This window comes from Meles meles, chromosome 14 (genome assembly GCF_922984935.1).
Source record: "Meles meles chromosome 14, mMelMel3.1 paternal haplotype, whole genome shotgun sequence".
Taxonomy (NCBI): Eukaryota; Metazoa; Chordata; class Mammalia; order Carnivora; family Mustelidae; genus Meles; species Meles meles.
The window spans coordinates 20811751-20828369 of NC_060079.1; the positions used below are offsets into that span (position 1 = coordinate 20811751).

Here is a 16619-nt window from a genome sequence, read left to right on the forward strand (position 1 = left end):
AGTTAGAAATCATTTATTGAATAAATGAGAAAAGCACCACTATAGTAAATATATCTTCATGTTGTCATATCCAGTATGTCTACACTCTAAAGCTCTGTCAATACCAGGGTAAGGGGGTTAGGGAGATGGGTGAGCCTGGTGGTGGGTACTATGGAGGGCACATATTACATGGAGCACTGGGTGTGCTGCATATACAATGAAGCTTGCAACACTGAAGAAATAAATAAATAAAATTACAAAAATAAATAAAGAGCAAACTTTTGGGGCACCTGGGTGGCTCAGTTGGTTAAGTATCTGCCTTCAGCTCAAGTCATGATCCCAGGGTCCTGGGATCAAGTCCTGCATCAGGCTCCCTGTCCAGCTGGGAGCATGCTTCTTCCTCTGCCTGCCACTCCCCCTACTTTGTACTTGTGCATGCTCTCTCTCTCTGTGTCAAATAAATTGATATATAAAATCTTTAAAAAAAAATACCAGGGTAACTTTTCTTGAGGCTAAAATTGATATTCTTCCTCCAAATACTTTTAGGAGAATTAAGTCTTACATAGAAGTGACTATAGAGACTAGAAAGGAATTGGCTTTACCTAAGGATTATAATTTTCCATTTAAATTAGGTTATGTAACATCAAATGGGAATAACAACACAAAACAAACAGCAACAAAAATGACATGCTATCTAGACATCACATCGTAGAAAATAATGACCCCTTGGTAGGTCCCTTCTGGACATGAAAAGAACATGGAAAATCTTATGTCCATATCCAAGACAACTGTGCTCACATAGTAGGGAAGGAGAAATAATATGGGGAGCTTAGATTGTTATGGGGAGCCAATGGTAGCCAGGTATGAGGATAAGCTATACCAAGTCTGACCGTGAACCCTTGCCCTTTCCAGTCACACGTACGCTGGAAAGCCATGGTCCCAGCGGGAATCGGTGTTTACTGTGCATGCCCAGTCCCATCATCTACTGCTATCTGCTGCCCATACAGAAGGCACATTTGTGGATGGCTGCACCGATGACCTGTGTAATGTCATCATAAGATAACGTGAGGGGCATGTGTTTTAGTGAAACTCTAGAGCAGAGAGGTAGAGATCTGGGTCTTACACAGTGATTCACACCAAGAAGCATTCTATAGATGAGGATTAGATTTAATCACAGAATTAGACTATTTTGGAGCTTAAGGGCTACTTCTTTGAATTATAAATTCTAATTACGTGAGAATTATTAATTTCGCTGGAATGACAAAACTACATTTCGTGTTTCATGGCCTTCAATGCAGGTGACTCAGGGAATGTAGACAATGATCGCAGATAATATTAACTTATAGGTAATAACCAAGGGATGCCTAGTTTCCCTTCTTGCTCTGCCTTAATACACAGCTGTGATGTGACTAGCTAAGCCAGGTGACGGTAACACTCATTTATTACTTTATAAGTAAAAAAGTATAATTGAAAATGTCAGTAACTTTTATGAAAATAAGATGTATAAGATCAATTTGACACCTACTTACTGTTCATGTATTTACCCATTTTTTTTTTTTAAGATTTTATTTATTTATTTATTTAACAGAGAGAGACCACAAGTAGATAGAGAGGCAGGCAGAGAGAGAGAGAGGGAAGCAGGCTCGCTGCCGAGCAGAGAGCCTGATGTGGGACTCGATCCCAGGACCCTGAGATCATGACCTGAGCCGAAGGCAGCGGCTTAACCCACTGAGCCACCCAGGCGCCCTGTATTTACCCATTTGTTATTTCCTGCACTTTTATGGACAGAAAAAGAAAATGTCTGCTTGTGAGAAGCTAGCAAAGTTCATGACGCTGACAGTTCCTTTAGCTGTCATCAAAATGCTCTTCTTAGAAACCCCTAAATGTGCCGAGCAGGGTCAGCAACCTTCATTTACACACAGATGAACGTGCGAACAATCCCAAAGCAGAAATATCCACATTGTGTGGTTATATAGTAAATTATATCTATCTTTGGTGGCAACCACAATTTTTATTACTTTTTAAAATGTTTTGAAAATGCCTGGTTTCTTATATTATAGAAATTTAAAATTACTGAGACATCCATTCAGTCAACTCATCTATTCTTCTAAAAATGGGAGCAGCAAAACCTGTTTACCTCTATCTCAGAAACGTCTTCAAATTCTTGCTCTCTGTATTCAGTGAGGCTCTCACCACCTCTGGCTAAGACTGCTTATAGGCTTCTGACTCCCCTTCCTTGGTTTTGGTCATTCCCCAAATCAGTGTTACTCCTCATGACTACAGATTACAGATGACAGAGTTCCCAAGTCAATCCTACCCATAACCACTCAAAAGCTTCAGTTTGGTTAAGTATGGAATCCTCGCCATGGAAGAGAAACAAGGACTTCCACAACCTGACTCTGTCCTCTCCACTTCTATTCTCTATCACATCATACCTGCCCCATTCCTTATAGTACAGTGCCACTCCCTAAACTCACATCAGATCCTTGTCACAATGCCATGGCTTTGAGAACTTGGTGTTCCCCCTGGACTGAAGGCCCAGGGAGTCTTCTGCTTCCCCTCCAGACCCAACTCAATTAGCACTTCTGCCATGAAGTCTTTGCAGATTCCTCCAGACAGAAGGTCATTCCCTCAGCATTGCCCCTTCAGCATTTTGTTCACAAGTCAATGGACTATGGCAATTCTTGACTAAACATGTGTGATTTTTGTCTATTCACCACAAATCCCAAAATTCACAGTATGACATGATCGTCCACTTGCCGGAGGTAGGAATTTGAATTATGTATTGTGTTTTAGCAAGGGTCCAACTAAGGAGGCAAAAACTATCCTCAGGTATTTCAAACACAGACAATTTAATATAGCACAGGAAATTGGTCATGCAGGGGATGGAAGAGCTAAAAAGCCAAACAGGAGATGAAGAGGTGACCCAGAAACTGGCGACAGGAGTACACTGCTGCCATCCATTTGACTGGAGTGATGGCGTTACCAAGGACTGGAAGAACTGTGCTGGGACAGGATCATCACAGTGGCTTCCCGGTGGAAGCTGGGGCCATGGAAGGTAGGGCATTCCAGGAAAAGGACAGCTGCTGCCAAAGATACTGCCCAAGGAAGAGCTAGAGAGGAAGAAATACCCTGGCTTCCCTGTGCTTCCCATCTTCCCTAAGGGCCTCCCGTTGGCTGAAGCAATGCAGATGCCAGGTACCAGGGCTTTGGGGAAATGTGGACTCCTGCAACAGAGAGCCAAGCAGGAGAAGGGCAGGATGGGAAATAACAGGCAAGCACCTCTCTTGGCTGCTGAGTGAACCTCACCAGCTAGTCGCTATATTCAACAGAATAGGGAGGTATCACGAGTCCTTTAGATGGTAATTATACCTTACCTGTTGGTTTCCTCCATAAGACTGTGAGCTCCTCAGTGCCTCCAAACATTACAACTAGAAATACCACACAACCCAGTAATTTGGGTATTTACCCAAAGGAAACAAGAACAATAATTTGAAAAGATCTAAGTATGCTAAGTTTGCTGCAGCATCATTTACGATAGCCAACATAGGGAAGCACCCCAAGTGTCCACGGATGGATGAACAAATAAAGAAGATGTGGTGAATATATACAATGGAATATCACCGAGCCATAAAAAAAGAATGAAATCTTGCCATGTGTGACAATGTGAACAGACCTAGGGGGCATTATGCTAAGTGAAATATACATATTTCATATGTATATTTCATATACACTTCACATACACATGGAATAGGGAAAACCAAATAAACAAGCCAAAAAAAAACCAAAAATATCAGACTCATAAATACAGAGAACAAACTGGTGGTTTCCAGAGGGGAGATAGATGGGTGGGGATAGGTGCAACAGATAAAAAAGGTTAAGAAATACAGACTTCCGTTATAAAATAATAAGTCAAGAGGAAGAAAAGTACGGCACAGAGAATACAATCAATAATATTGTAGTAACACTGTTTGGTGACAGATAACTACACTTATGGTGAGCACTGGTTAATATACAGAATTGACAAATCACTATGTTGTACATTTAAAATTAATATAACTCTGTATGTTAATTATACTTCAATAAAAAAAAAAACTATTCAAAAAAAGACTGTGGGTTCCTTAATAGCAGGGACCTTATCTCCATTTGTATCCCAACAGCTAGCACTGTTAAATCTCCATAAACACTAATCCCCTTGATTTACAATGTATTTTAACTCAGCATTTCCCAAAGCTTATTCTGTTAACCATTAATTCAAAGAGATCTTATTGCCTATGACAGGTACGTAGAACTCTGCCATTCCCAAATAAGTTCGTGAATCACAGTGTTAAGCAGATAGTATCTTAGTCCATTGGGGCTGCAGTAACAGAATATCACAGGCTGAGTGTCCTATAAACCCCTGAAATTTATTTCCCACAGTCGTGGGGCTGGAAGTCCAAGATGAGAGCGCCAGTGTGGCTGGGTGGGGGCCCTCTTCTCAGAGGGAGAAGGAACAAGGAAGCTGCCTGTCTTCCGTTATAGCGGCAGTAATCTCCTTCATGAGGGCTCCACCCTCATGACCTCATCACGTGCCCAAAGGCCCCACCTCTTATTACCAGCAAAATGGCAATCAGGACCTCGACAAATGAATTGGGGTTAAGGGGGACAACGTTTTTCAGACCTTAGCAACTGGTTTCTTTATTGCAGAAAGTCAACAAAGCTCACTCAGAGCTTTTAAAGTGTGGTTGAGGAAAGACTTGTACTATGCAGCATGATTTCCACGCAGATGACCACAGAACACTTTTTTCTCAAAGGACTAATGTCACACAGGGACATCATAAGGAGACATTGCTTGAAATGTCCTCATATTCACAGCATTACTTTATTTCATCTCTGAAATGGTTCTATGAGTTAGGAAAGAACAAGGTCACACCTTAGAGATAAAAATGTTGCTAATAAATAATGAAAACGAAATAATACATCATCAAGTATTAACTGAACATATAAGATGGCATTTGCTATTCTAGTCATTGTGGGACTAGAAGAAAATTGTGTCTTAGTTCCTGCTCTATTTGAAGACATAAGACATACAAGAAAAACAGAGAACCATAACATGGAACTTTCTTTTTATCCAACAATATTTTTAAACATGTTTCCGTACATCCAAGTAGCTGGTATTGCCTGATTATTGAAAATATGAGACACATGAAAGGGAAGTTATTTACTAGAGTTATAAGCAGGTTGGTTCTGGAGTTTACATTACTTTTGAGCTTTATGAGCTGTAAAACCAAAACACCAGCTGGTATGACATCTACCATATAAAGAGAAGATAACTAGATCCTCCAATAATTAAACAGCAATATCAATGCACCAGAACCAGACCAGTGTTGAATCCAACCTCATGATCTTCTCAAAATAACCATTTAGAAGTACCTGGGAAATCCCTAGACCCCTCCCCAGTGAACTCTATTTGTTTCCATCACAAACATTTTAATGATGAAGACTGACAAGGTCAAACATTGTCCTTCTTTTCTATAAAAGATACAAGGTCCTTGGTTTTGTTATCTAAGAAGTATGTCCTATGGCATTAACATTATCTTTACCCTTAACAATAGGGCACTTACACTAGAAAACTGCCAGCAGGTAATAATGAAAGATAACATTCTTCTCTTAAATAATGTTAAAAGACTGTGGTCAGATGTTTTGGCATCCTCGCCTAATGGCTCTATATGCATATTATATTATTAACATTAACCTGCAATGCATTTTTTAAAAGATTTTATTTATTTATTTATTTGAGAAGTGAGAGAGCGTGTGCAAGCCAGAGGGGGAAGGTGCAGAGGGAGAAGCAGACTCCCCACTGAGCAGAGCAGGGACCCCAACATGGTGCTGGATTCCAGGATGCTGGGATCATGACCCGAGCCAAAGCAGATGCTTCACCGACTGGGTCACCCAGGCACCCCTGTAATGCCTTTTTTGAGATTTGGCAAAAGTTGCTAGATCACGTTCCTACCAGTGGTTTTATCGTTCTACAAGTATAAACAGAGGACCAAGGAACAATAAAAAAATATTTGCCTATGTTAAGAGACATATTATCCACAATGACAAGATATTCTGAATTCTCCATATGTTACAAGGTGGAACTTCAGTTCACACTTTACTGTGGGTTAACAGCGTTCACAGCACAAACAATAACTAATGGGATAACTTTGGGCGTCACTCTCTAAATTTCAGTGCTCTCAGCTGTGGAAAAGAATAAATTGCCTGCCTCAATGGGCTAAAATGAGAACGGAATCAGCTCAGCAGATGACTGGTCCCTTCAGGGTGCTGAGCCCAAATAAATTAAACACTTAATACTATACCCTCCCCACTCGTCCCGGGAGACTGGTCATAGACAACGTACTGAATGCTCTGTGAGATTTGCTGACAATAAATGGATTAATTTTCCATAACCCAATGTTTCTCAAATCAATTTGTTCCTGCTTGATCTTTCCTATTAACGTCTATTGGTACACCCGGCAATCCATGATCCTCAGAATGCATAGAGGGTGATATCTTCAGAAAAAAAGATAGACATCCACAAACAAGTTTTGAACCTGATGCTGGTATTCTTTCTGACTCCAATCAGCACACACACCGTAAGACAGTCTTGCCAAGCGGGAGGTAGCTGGAGAGGTCAAGTACTCACAGGCACCAATGATGACTGTGTCCCAAGGGCAAATTTCATGCATCTCCTGATATCACAGAGGAAGATGCAAAACTCCCCAGAGTGCGTGTTTTGAGGGTTTTTTTTTTTTTTAAATAGAAATGGTTATGAATCACATTCCTCAGTTGCTTTCTTTGTGAACGACACACATTTTCACCTGACAGTGAACCAGCGTGCAACCTCTGCGTTAGGGAAGCTAACTAATCCATGCTGACTAACCCTGGCCTCAGCAGTATCCATGTAACGCTCTGCTAGCTGGCGGTGACAAAGGGAAGTAGACTAAAAATCAAGTGACTCTCTAGGAAAGACTTTACTCTGCATAAAGTAAATGAAGACTTAGACCCTGTCAAAACCATCAATCTAAATACCAGGTTAAAAGTCTTGCCTAGCAGACACGATAGGCCCCCGTGCGGCGGATAACCACTTCCTCCACCATTTTAACCAATTATTATCATTAGCATTTTTTTCACAAATACAAACTTGGGAAGTAAAAAACCTATCATCCAAAATAGGTAAAAACGGAGTGCACTTGGCAGTGAAGACACCAGAGAGCCCGGCACACTGGCAGAGAACATAAACCAGCAACAATGCACTCTCCGGCTGAAGGAGGAAAACAGGGCACAGAAAATGACAGCAGGTGTGTAATTTGCAGGTGGAGTCACAAATCAAAATAGTCTTTATCTAAGCACAGTGTGGAAAAGATTTGGTCCTTCTGCTTTCTGAGTGTATACACAGAGCTGACTATCCATCAGGAATGCCCAAAATCTCTAAGATCAGGGAGAACACAGCTAGAAACTGATCCGCTCCGACACTGGTTGTGGTATCTTGCTGCTTCTGTCATATGATCCCCAAAATAACTAGGGATAGAAAGAGATTGATAGTCATACTTAGGTTATCAGTAGACATAAGCCTACGCCCCCAGCACCGGGATCATGTGAGATTCGAAGTGAACAAAATTCGTTCCTGTTTCCCAAAATGCAGCCTGGGGACCATCTGTGTTCTAGAACCTCCAGGGGAAGCTGTTGGAACAGCTTCCCCTGGGCTCCACCAGACCTGCCTACGAATCCGACTCTCTGGGACAGAGCGGAACTTTCCCTGAGAAATAAACTCCTAGGGCACTTTTAGGTCACCTAGAGAATTAAAAGAATATTGTACTGAATTTTGGTGTCCGTGATTGATATGGAGAACTTGAAAGCTTTCTACAAAAGTTTGAAAACCATGAAAAACTTTCCAAAGGAAGCCTTAGAAGTACAAGTTTTTCTGGGCAAAAAGAAAAAAAAAGGGAGGTAAAAGAAAACTGGTGGGACTCCTGGGTGTCAGTTAAGCGTCTGCCTTTAGCTCAGGACATGATCCCAGGGTTCTGGGATTGAGTCCTGCATCAGGATCCCTGCCTCCCTCTCCGTCTGGCACTCCCCCTGCCTGTGTTCTCACTCTCACTCTCTCAAATAAATAAATAAAATCTTGAAGAAGACGAAGATGAAGAAGAAGAAGAAAATTGGTGACCTTGGCTGTTTGAAAATAATAATTTTAACATATTAAATACAAATATAAAATTTGGTATTTAGGTTTTATGAAAGATCAGCTAATTCATTGACATCACTGCCTCTAACGAGTCCAGAGCTCAGAGCAACTGGTACCTGAGGCGTTCGCTGTCAGTTGGCCCCACTGCTGCTCCCTCTCGCCCCAAAGGCTGGGTTCTCACGGCCACACTGCCTAACTTCCATCCACAGCCCGTTCCTCGCAATGAGCAATGTACGCGGGACATATGACTGTGCGGAAAGGAGTGTCTGTGGCCCTAGAAAGCACCACTCTTCAAGAGTGCATCATCTTTTCCCCTAGAGATGTCGAAGATCAGGAGACCCTTTCCTTAGAGCCCACTGAAGCGCCATCTCGCCTCCCAGCAGAAGCTCTGACCGGCTGGTTCCGGAGCGTCCTCCCGGCCTAGTCATTCCACTTTTACAAGACACATGTGGCTTTCTGGAGTCGGTCAAGGGCTGTCTTCGCCCATCTCTCCAGTCTGCAGTACGGTTTTCATGTCTTTCAGTGAGCAATTCATTACTGAAAATCCAGAGGGTGTATGACGGTCTTATTTTGAGTTCCACATCTATAAAATCTTGTTTTGGTCATAGGGCAATGGCAAATGAAAGGAGATATATATATATATATATATAGATATATAGATATATATGCACACACACACATAATTGTATACTAAGAGTGAGAACTTCAGGAAAATGATTTCTTATGACAAAAACAGGGAGAGATAGAACAAGGATGTCCTCAGCCAACATGACACTACGTATCTTTCCACAGCCCACTTACAGAAGTTTTGTGTTTTTTTTTTTAATTTATTTATTTAACAGACAGAGATCACAAGTAAGCAGAGAGGCAGGCAGAGAGAGAGGAAGAGGAGCAGGCTCCCTGTTGAGCAGAGAGCCCGATGCGGGGCTCGATCCCAGGACGCTGGGATCATGACCTGAGACGAAGGCAGAGGCTTTAACCCACTGAGCCACCCAGGTGCCCCCCACTTACAGAAGTTTATACTGGATTATAACGCAAGTAAACAAACATTAACTTCTGAAAGTAAACCATCTCCGAGAAGTCATATGTTTCTAAAACACGAAATGGTTAACTTAGAACAGGGTTCTCGAGCTGGGGGCTCAGAACCAGCATCATCTGGAAACCTGTTAGAAATGCAAAGTATCAGGCCCCTCCCCAAGCCAATGGAATCAGAGTCGCTGGGTGGGCCCCAGGAGTCTGTGTCTTAAAAGCCCTGGGTGGTCCTGATGCAGGGTAAAGTTTGGGAACCATAGGCTCAGAACTCAAGACAACTTCCCTGGTCTTTACCTCTTAGTTGGAGGGGAGCTGAATGCAGCAGGAGTACAGTAGGGAGCAATGCACAAAGGTGTAGCTTAAAGAGGAGCAAAAAGACCCCTGCCTGCTCTCCCAGCTGGCCTCAGAAGTCTCTGGATTTCTTAAAAATCAGAGCAGCTTCTTTCCATTCATCACGGTCACGAAAAAGCCACTATGCCCATGAATATGCCAGCACCCCTCCTTTATCTTATTCCTTAGCTGTCACTTGACAGATAGCCAGAAGGGAGGGGAAGCACAAGGTGCATATCACATGACAAGACAGGTTTAAAGGGGAGCGAGGGAAGGAGAGTTGTGAGCCCTCACCCTAGAGGGATGACAGACAGGTCCAGGTGGGACCCTACCATGAAGGGATCTGGAAAGGCTTTGCACACACAGAGCAAGGGATGCTCAAAGAAACGCTCCGTCATCATTCCTGTCTTCAGGGGCACGTAACTAACAATTCGTTGAGAACATGGTCTCCCCTGGCTTCCTCGAACAGAACACCTTCCAAACTGCAAAGGTCGCTGTTGGCTCCTAATTAGCACTCTCTACCCATTTTATACGTACGCGTGATGCAGGTTCAAGCGAAATGGGGAACAGTAGAAATTTGGGACTCCCTTCCGTGCCCCTTTATCCCAGCAGCAGCAGTGGCTTCTTAGGATGAGAGACACACAGACCCTGACACTCACAAGCCCCGGCCGGAGAACTTACAGACAGACCCATTCTGTCTTCACCATGTTGCCCCATGCTATATTTACAGAGCACGCAAATAAGGCATTTCCTAACACACGCATCAGAAGTGTGATACTGACACTTAAAAATTTTGTGGAAGGACTTCATGACTACAAGCAGTACTTGAAAGCACACAATTGAATACTCAGCAAACGCACCCAACACGAAAACCTGTTTTCTCCTAGCGCCATCCCTATCAGATACGCATGGACCCGCTTTCATCGTACACTCTATTTCTCCAAGGGCATTTGAAAAACTCAGCTGAGGGTAAAAACTCAACCAAGGCCAGTCTGTAAAAATTCTGACAGAAACATGACTTCCAACGTAAGACGGAGAAGTGGCAATTAAAGTTTCTGTACAACTTGCCCCAAGAAGAGCACGAGTCACTGATTCATTGAAGTACTCCTCTACGGGGCGAAAATGTCATCCGCGACCGTCCTGTCTTGCCTCGCTCTGGCAGCTGACAGGTGACATTTTAACCTTTAACCAACCACAGCAAGACAATCCAAAATTAAGGTTGACACTTTGTCCTTTAACTAGTTCCAAAGTACTGCAGGGGCCTTACTGCCTGATGTTACACCATCTGTGCAAACTCTAGACACAGCAGGCAGGGGTAAGCAGGACGCCTCTGTACCCTGCCATTCTCCTGCTTCCTGTTGTTTTTGGAGCAGCCCTAACTTTAGCTGAACATAACCCTTCTGGGTGAATCATTTTTAGTAAGAGAATCCGCCTTATAGCAGAGCTCCGCTGTATGCTCTCTATATTTCGGAAGCAGGGCCATCTACGGAAGGCTCGAGAACTCACTGGTTTGATATTTTGCAGTCTTTATGAAACCCGCCCATTTTATGAAAAATTTCATAGAACAAAATTACTGACCACTGAAGTTTTTATGCATAAGACCCCAAACAATTATGGAGTGAATAACAGGAAGAATTCTTTTGGAAGTTCCCCCTTCCCCCAACTCTTCTACCATTAAGCAATAGTGACAGGAGACAGATTTTTCAAAACCTTTTCCAGAACTCGGGTCGTTTTTTCATTCTAAATTTACTCTAAATCTTGATTAACAGGATGTATTTACTTACTTGTGCCCTCAAGAGGTTGATTCAGAAAAAAACTCTTTTAGGTTTTACGTTCATCATTATTTTTTTTCCAGGTAGGAGAAATACATATGAGAAAGGAGAGGATATCAACTGCTGATAATAAACTGTATCCTTAGCTTAAGGTCAGTGACTTTCGCCAAGCAGAGTTCATGAAAAGCATGTACAAGGGGGGGGAGGGTCCTTTTAAAAATACACCTAACTTCCCCAGTGATCTTTCCCCTTGAGTTTTCTGTAAAATAGAACATTTAGCTCTATATCATTCCAAAAAATCTATACGTAGCTTAGAGAGGGGAGCATAAATCTCATGGGTCTCAGATTCACTTCCTGTTGCCTTCCTTCATGATACATTTAAAGATAATCAATAAAAACTGATTTCTCTTTGTAAGCATTTTTCTGTTCTGCTAGAAATAATGGCAGTCCCCACCCTAAAATGAAGGAAAAATGGAAAGTAATATTTATCATAAGAGGAGAAAAAGAAACTGCCTAAGCATTTTTCCTTAGCTAAGTGAAACACAAACAGCAAATCAAGTTTACTCTTAAAGAAAAACAAATTTTTAAATACTCCCAGCACAAATTCTATTTTTGAAATCTGTGGTATCAAAAAGTTTTCAAGTTCCGGATTTATATCTAGGCTTTCAACAACCTCCTTGTGTTCTCTAATCGTTTCACTACATTTCTATATAAATATAAATATATATGTGTATGTATATATTTTTTCACATATACACACACACACATATATATATGTATCTCATACACATGACTTCAGCTCAATGTTGAACACTGAAACACCAAAGAAAGGACAGCTAAGTCCCACAGACCGCCTCCCAGGGCAGAGTGCAGTGCAAACCCTCAGGGAAAAACACAGACGAGAACAATATTAATCCAGTAGAGGAATAAAGACCTGCAAGCAACATTGTTATTTGTTTTAAAACACAAATCATTTTTGCCCCTTGTCTTTTTAGCACAAGGATTTTCTTACCCAAAATGTTACTTGAAAGTGTTCTATTAAATAACCCCCAATCATCTGTTGGGGTTTCTCCAACAGGGTCTGAGAACTATCCATTTTAATTTTTTTCTTCTTCTTCTGGATTCTTCTTCTGAATTCTTCACAAAAGACTGTAAGAAAACTCCACATGGAAGAGGAATAGACTTTTACTTTGTAATGAAGTTACAAATACATTTTATACGTTTTCCTGGCTTCCTATTTCCCTTCATTCTGTGCTATCTACAGGTTGTCATATTTTAGCAGGATGGACTATAAATCAGGCAAGTTCAGCCTGTCAGTTTGAAGAACGGAGGTGAAAAGCGCAGTGGAAAATATATAAAGTATAATTAAAACCATATGACCAGAGATACTGAAGTAATACTTGTTGGAGGAAACCCAAGTAAAAATCAAACCTTTTCTGGTGTTAGTGAGACTCTCCAGTCCATTTGGGACAAGCACTCAGTATTTGCTTTTTTTTTTTTTTTTCTTCACAGCAAGAGCATCCAGGGAAGTTAAATCCTAACAAGATAATTAAGCCTATGGCTGTATTTGTAGTGGAATGTAATCCATAGTTGTTCATGTAAAACTGATCTCTCATTTAAAACCATAATCATTTATTTAGAAATATAGTTTAAGATTCGTCAAGGGTCAATTTTATGCCTGCCAAAGAGTATCAAAGGCTTATGACAGCAATGTTGATTCAAAAAGCTTTTCAACTTTTCATCTCTAAAGACCTAAAGATGCCAGTAAGACACAGATAATCTAATTGCTTACTGTCGAACAAGGAGAACAGGAAGTTATAAAATCTAAACTATCTCCCCTACTACATTATAAACAATTTCCAGGTTGCCCCCTCATTCAGGTTGTACTTGGCAGGCCTATGACATATATATGCCTAAGGATGTACAGAAATTAAGATCTCTTCGAGTTATAAAGCAATTCTGGTTAAAAAAAAAACAACAACAACAAACTTTGACTTTGGCAGTCTATCACCAAAGCCACCCATTTCTATTTCTCCAGAGCATTCCAAGTGCCAGGTATAAGGATTTCAGCAGACAAAAGGAACATAATTTTCAATACTGCTTTGGGATTCTAGTAAACAAATCAAACTGAACAAGTCACTTACCCCCCAGAAACTGAATTCCTCCAGCCACTCTTCCCACTGTCCTGGAGATGAGCTCCGACACACAGCAACCCATGAGGGCGGTGAGGGCCACAAGGAGGAGGAGGCCACAGCCCAGGCCTGTGACAATGGTACAGATCCTCCATTCCGCACTGGGGATGCCCTGGAAGGAGGCGTAGCGCCCACACTCCTCCACCATCACCATCATCTGCCGGCTCTCATCGTGGACAGGATAGGAGCACCTCCGGAAAGTACCGAAGGACACAGACTTGCCCAGCTGTGATCCCCAGAGCCAGTAGGGCATGAAAAACCCCACACAGGAGGTGGCAGCACAAAGAAAGGAGAGCAAAGCCCAGATCACCCCGGTACAAGTCAGGCTGGATGCCATCTTTCAACAGGGCAACGGGGACCCGCAGTAACTGTTTAGGACTTCAGGAGCCAGGGAAGGCGTGAAACCACCAGGCAAGCGCGGGCAGTCCACACTTCTGTAATGGGGGGTATCTAGCAACAGAATGGATCTTCAGTCTTCCTGACCATCAACTTCCCATTCTCTGTAGTAAGGACGATGGTCCCTGGCAAAACAATAATGAATGTTAAAGTGAAATGTTTTTAGAGAAGCGATAACACCGGTGTAGCTGGGCTGCAACTCTTAATGAATAAACATTCAAACTTGCCCCAACACTTCAAAAGTGGGAAGAACTCATTCTCTCTAGAAACTTCTCTACCATTCAAGTTTTGTCAAACTAGCTCAAAGCTTTCTCATGTCTTTATCTCCTGTAAATGCTCCCAAATTAACTCTGACAGCTATTTACTTAAAGAAATGCATGGCTTCTATTTGCCAAGTCAGTGAATTCATTTCACATGCTCACAAGGAAAAGTAACGTAGCATTTTTACTAGCAGTAAACATGATTCCAAATATTAAAATAAAGTGAATCATACCATGGTTTGTTTATTTGGCTTGCAAGTTCATGCTGATAATCTGTAGCAACTTTTCCGTGTCCCTTTAGGTGCATTAACTCTGCACGAGCCCAAACAAAATAATTAGGATAATTTTCACAGCGGCAGAGCACCATAAATTCAACAAGTACTATAGACTGTCTAGGCACATAGAATGGATGGAACTATTAGGCACTCCCTGTACTCCTTCAGTAGTATTTGTGAATTCCTTCAGTCTTAACTCCCTTTCTCCTAGTGGAAGTGAAAGAAAGCCTGTGTAGGGCTTCCTTCTGATTCATGGGTTCCAATAAAAAAATCGGTAGGACTATCTCTCCCGCGGAACGATTGTCAGTGTCTAATCTGAAAAGTAATCCACACTTTCTAGTACTCCACATGGAACCCCACTCATTCAAATAGTTCAATGCGCCTCGACTTCCACCCCTCCCTTCCTCTCAAAAGGAGTTCTTGAACCGTTTCCCACACTTTCCATAAAGAAAGGAATACAGAAGCAGCCCATGCACTCCACGGTTCCATTCCCAGAACCTATAACTCCAGCTTTTCAGTGTCCACAGCAAATTCCCTCTCCCTCGCCTCTCCCGCACCCAGTCCTCACCCCTACCATTTCCCTACCTTTTCCTCTCCACCCGCCGCCCGGGTTCCAGCCCAGTGTGTCACTGCGGGGGAGCTTCAACTACTTTTTTTTTTTAATCTTGTCAACTGCAGTCAGCGTCAGCGTTAGCCGCTGAACTTGGTGCGCCTGGGCCAGGAGGCTGGGGGAGGTTGCGAGGGGCGGTCTGGGGGTTGGAAGGCCCTCCTCTGCAGCTAGGGTTTGGCGCCCCAGGGGAGGGCAAGCCCACAGTGGGCCCCTCGCAACGGCCCCACCCCGGACGACACCCTGTGCTCCCGGAGCCCCGAAGGGGGAGAGGGGCATTTTCCGGCCGGCCCGCGCGCAGGGAGGGGAAAGCACGGGAAGGCAGCACCCCCCGGAGGCAGCCGCCGACAACGGACGCGGCGACCGGAGAGCCGACCGCGCCGCGGGGCTCAGGAAGTGCGGAGCCGGGAGCAGCCCGACTCCGGCACGGGGGCGGGGGGCGCGGGGAGAGCGCGGGGTCCGCGGCGCCGGGCAGCCGGCGCTCTACTCACTCGCACGGCTGGCGGCTGGCCGGGGCGCGCGCTCAACTTGCTGTCTTCCGCGGGCGGAACATCCACGGAGCCCGGCGCGTCCTTCCTCCTCGCCGCTGTCCCTCACAGCCGCGGCCACCCCCGGGCGGAGAGTGGCGTCCGGCGGGAGGCGGAGGGTCTCCCGAAGGCCGGACTGCGCCGCCACGCGCGGAGCCCCCGCTGCCCGCGCTCTCCGGCGGTGGCTCGGGCGGAGCGCGGTGGCCACGCGCGGGGCGCCCGGGCTCTCACGCAGAGGAACAGAGCTCCCTTTGGCAGGCGAGGCACGCACCGCCTCCTCCGCTCGGCGGCCCGGCCCTCCTCTTTCTCTTGTCCCCTCCCCTCGCGCCCGGGGACCCGCGGCCGGCGGAATGGGGACGCGGCGCAGCCGACCGGGACCCGGGAGTCCCCGCCCGTCCCGGGGGGGGGGGGGGCAGCTCTGGCGGCTCCCCCAGCCCGAGCCCCCCGCCGCCCTCCCCTCTTGGCGACTCCTGCCAAGGGGAGGGCGGGGAGGCACGCAGACCCAGAAGTAGGGGAGAAAGTTGCCGGTCTTCTCGGTGCTCCTGAGGGGCTGCGAAGACCAGACACGTCCCCTGGTTGCCTTTCTGGGGCTGGGGTTTGCGACTTAAGCGCCCGTTTCCTACCGGAGGCGCAGATGAAAAGGAGCGCCTCAACACTGGGCAAAGTGACCCTTTGGAGCTTTGAGGAGGTCCTTGGGATGGGGTCACTTTGGAAGGAGTGAGAAAAGCCAGTGTGGACTGAGAGTTAAGAACGGGAAGACTAAGCTCAGGGATTCTGCCTGGCAAGCGTCTTTCCAGACAGGCCAGGCAGAAGGCAGGGGGAGACTTCAGCGAGCAAGCCTCTCCCCAGAGATACCCTTTCTGGGAACCTCGTTTTCCCTCCCTCTTTATCTCACCCTCCCTCTCTCTTTTCTTTTTCTCTTTCTCTTTCTGCCTCTCTTTCCCTCTCCCTCTACGCCCTCCTCCCCTCCTTCCCTTCCATATCTCCATCCAATCACTCTTGGAATCAATACCATTAGATTTCTGTCTTAGCTTGTCCTTCTC

At 44.5% G+C, this 16619-nt stretch overlaps 1 protein-coding gene across 1 annotated transcript in view; it reads right to left on the reverse strand.

Moving 5' to 3' along the window:
- Nucleotides 1-15845, reverse strand: part of LHFPL6 (LHFPL tetraspan subfamily member 6) — a 239201-nt gene extending 223356 nt beyond the window's left edge. The window contains exons 1-2 of the mRNA XM_045978477.1: nt 15541-15845; nt 13464-14032 (exon numbers count right to left, since the gene is read on the reverse strand). Of these exons, the coding sequence (XP_045834433.1) occupies nt 13464-13848 (385 nt within the window). The 5' untranslated portion in view covers nt 13849-14032; nt 15541-15845. The remainder of the gene's footprint in view (nt 1-13463; nt 14033-15540) is intronic.
- Nucleotides 15846-16619: the final 774 nt, after the last annotated feature.